Source organism: Suillus subaureus (genome assembly GCF_016647635.1).
Source record: "Suillus subaureus strain MN1 chromosome Unknown BJ212scaffold_72, whole genome shotgun sequence".
Taxonomy (NCBI): Eukaryota; Fungi; Basidiomycota; class Agaricomycetes; order Boletales; family Suillaceae; genus Suillus; species Suillus subaureus.
In genome coordinates, this window is record NW_024538628.1 from 59,106 (window position 1) to 61,430 (window position 2,325).

At 47.4% G+C, this 2,325-nt stretch overlaps 1 protein-coding gene across 1 annotated transcript; it reads right to left on the reverse strand.

The window, feature by feature from the left end:
- Positions 1-226: 226 nt before the first annotated feature.
- Positions 227-2,041, reverse strand: BJ212DRAFT_1487189 (uncharacterized protein; the record flags this gene model as incomplete). The annotated part of the gene is made up of 4 exons (XM_041341246.1): positions 227-397; positions 446-1,305; positions 1,374-1,450; positions 1,500-2,041. The coding sequence occupies 4 exons, from the start codon at positions 2,039-2,041 to the stop codon at positions 227-229; spliced, it is 1,650 nt and encodes a 549-aa protein (XP_041186414.1).
- Between the last annotated feature and the right edge of the window lie 284 nt (positions 2,042-2,325).

Here is a 2,325-nt window from a genome sequence, read left to right on the forward strand (position 1 = left end):
CAAGACAACAGATAGCTCATGTATTACCATAGAAACATAGGAGGCATGTAAGACATATAACTCGATATAAGAATGACATGTACACAAATGTAAGACCTGAAATACAACAAAGAAACAAGAACAGAAAGAGCACATACAACAGGGTGATGACAATGAACAAATGATGGTAAAACGATGATGCCACAACATGACGACAACAGTAACATAACGACGGCAGCACCCTTACTCATGCTGAGGCTGCACCCCCCTTCAACTTGAGGAGCTTGATCTCAAGCTGCAGGGCAGCCTGTTTCTCCATCTGAACTTTGGCCTGGGCCTCAAGCAGTTGAAGCTCCAAGGCCTTTGCCTCTTGCAAATGCTGGTGGATGGCAGCAGCCTCATCACATTCTATCTCAGCCTGCTCACATTGAAATTTGATGTCACGTTAATGTCGGTCAGCATTGACTTTCACAATCTTGTACTCCGAAGCGGCCGCCTTCACAGTGTATATGTAGTTCATACCATCAGCGAGCGACTGGACCTGACCCTGGACATCCTGCATATTGGAATCAACACACTTCAAGAGGGAGGAAGACTTTTGGGAGGCGGCAGGTCTGCGAGCAGATGATGATGGTGATGTTGATGTGTGCGAGCATGAGTGTGACGATGACACCAACAATGACAATGACAGGAGAGAGGATGGTGGCTTGGGTGTGCGGATGGTACCACGATTAAGAGCACAATCTGTGTGTGTCTGAAATTTTCTGCAGGAGGGAAATTTAGGGGTGCAGGGAGTGTATGTAGGGGGCGGTGAGGGGGATGGGTAAGGGTGCTTGTTAGATATACATATTTGGATGGCGTGATCGTCCCCCTGTTCAGCCAGCTCAAAATTGTCATCCCCAACATTGTCCCATTGCTGGACATCCATGTCATCATTGGCATCATTGGAGAGGGTATGGGGGAGGGGAGGGTTGACTTGGGGGATGTGGGAGGAACAGTCAATATTGTTGGGGGAGGGAGTCTCATCCATGAATTCATCAGGGGAGGGAAGGGGGAGAGCTTTCTCCTTACCCTTCCCTTGGGTGAGCGGAGGCAAGTCTGTGACATTGTTCATAAGGTCACCCTCAGTGTCCCCAACAGTATCATAGGGATCAGGGGGAGGGGGCGCTATTTCTTTGCCCTTGCCTTTCCCTTGGGTAAGGGCAGCCATGCCACTGGCGTGATCCACACCAGGTGCAGACAAAATTGTCTTTGGCACAAACACTGGATTGCCCTTCCAAAGGGCATCGGGTGCATTGAACCAAGGGAAGTCAGCTAGTACTTGTTCTATAATTTTTTGTAGCATAATTTAATAAATTTTAAAAAATAAACCCTACCTCAAAGATTTTGTGCACCAGTGGCATCAAGTGGGTTGATGCCAGCACTGGTCTGCAGAAAGCGAGCACAATGTTTCTTATATTTGTTTCTGAGACTAGGAATTGTCAGTTAATTAATACATAAGAAGGGGGGGAAATACATACTAGTTAAGATGGTTGCTCACTGCAAGTGCAAACTTGTGATTGTCTTGTGCATATACATTTTCATACTCTTCATCCTCTGCAAAAATAGTTTGAGCAATTGTTGCCCAGATATGACTCTTCTGGCTCCCCAAAGTTTCAGGTTCAGTTATTGTGGGATTGCAGGATTTTTTTGACTCATTGAAGAGCACATGGCAGGCGCCAGGATGAGTCTCAAGGAACTGTATGAGGGTATCAGTGTGATCAAAGTCACAGGTCTCCCATCTGACAGTAACCCTGCCAGCAGTGGTGGTAGGAGTAGCAGTGGCAGGAGTAGCAGTGGTGGGAGTAGCAGCAGGGGTAGCCATATAGTTAGTAGTGACAGCAGTGGACAGTTGCTGGATGGTGTTGGACACTATTGCACCCCCACCACCTCGTCCCCTCGTACCACGAGTTATACCTCCCCCCCTACTACCACGCGGGGGCCTTTGTGTAGCCATCTTCGTAGTTTTGATGCGCGCTTTGATTTGTTCTGAACGTCGTACTTGCGGACGTTGGGCAGGCATCCTGCATGCGTAGCATAAAGATTGGATTTCAGACCCCGCTTGGGTCTGCCGAACGTCCCGTAGATTCTGAAAGAAATTTGTCAAACTTACCCACGTTTTCAGAGCCTCCCAAATCCTACTTTGAATACCACTATTAGTTACATATGTCAAATTTCCGGAAAAGTCGAGGCTAACGTGCTCATTGCTAAGACGTCTAGCGTTGACTCCAAGGTAGGCCCAGTAAAATGAATGTCATATGGAGTCGCTAGTGTTGATAAATCTACCAGGGTATGATGCTCGTGTAT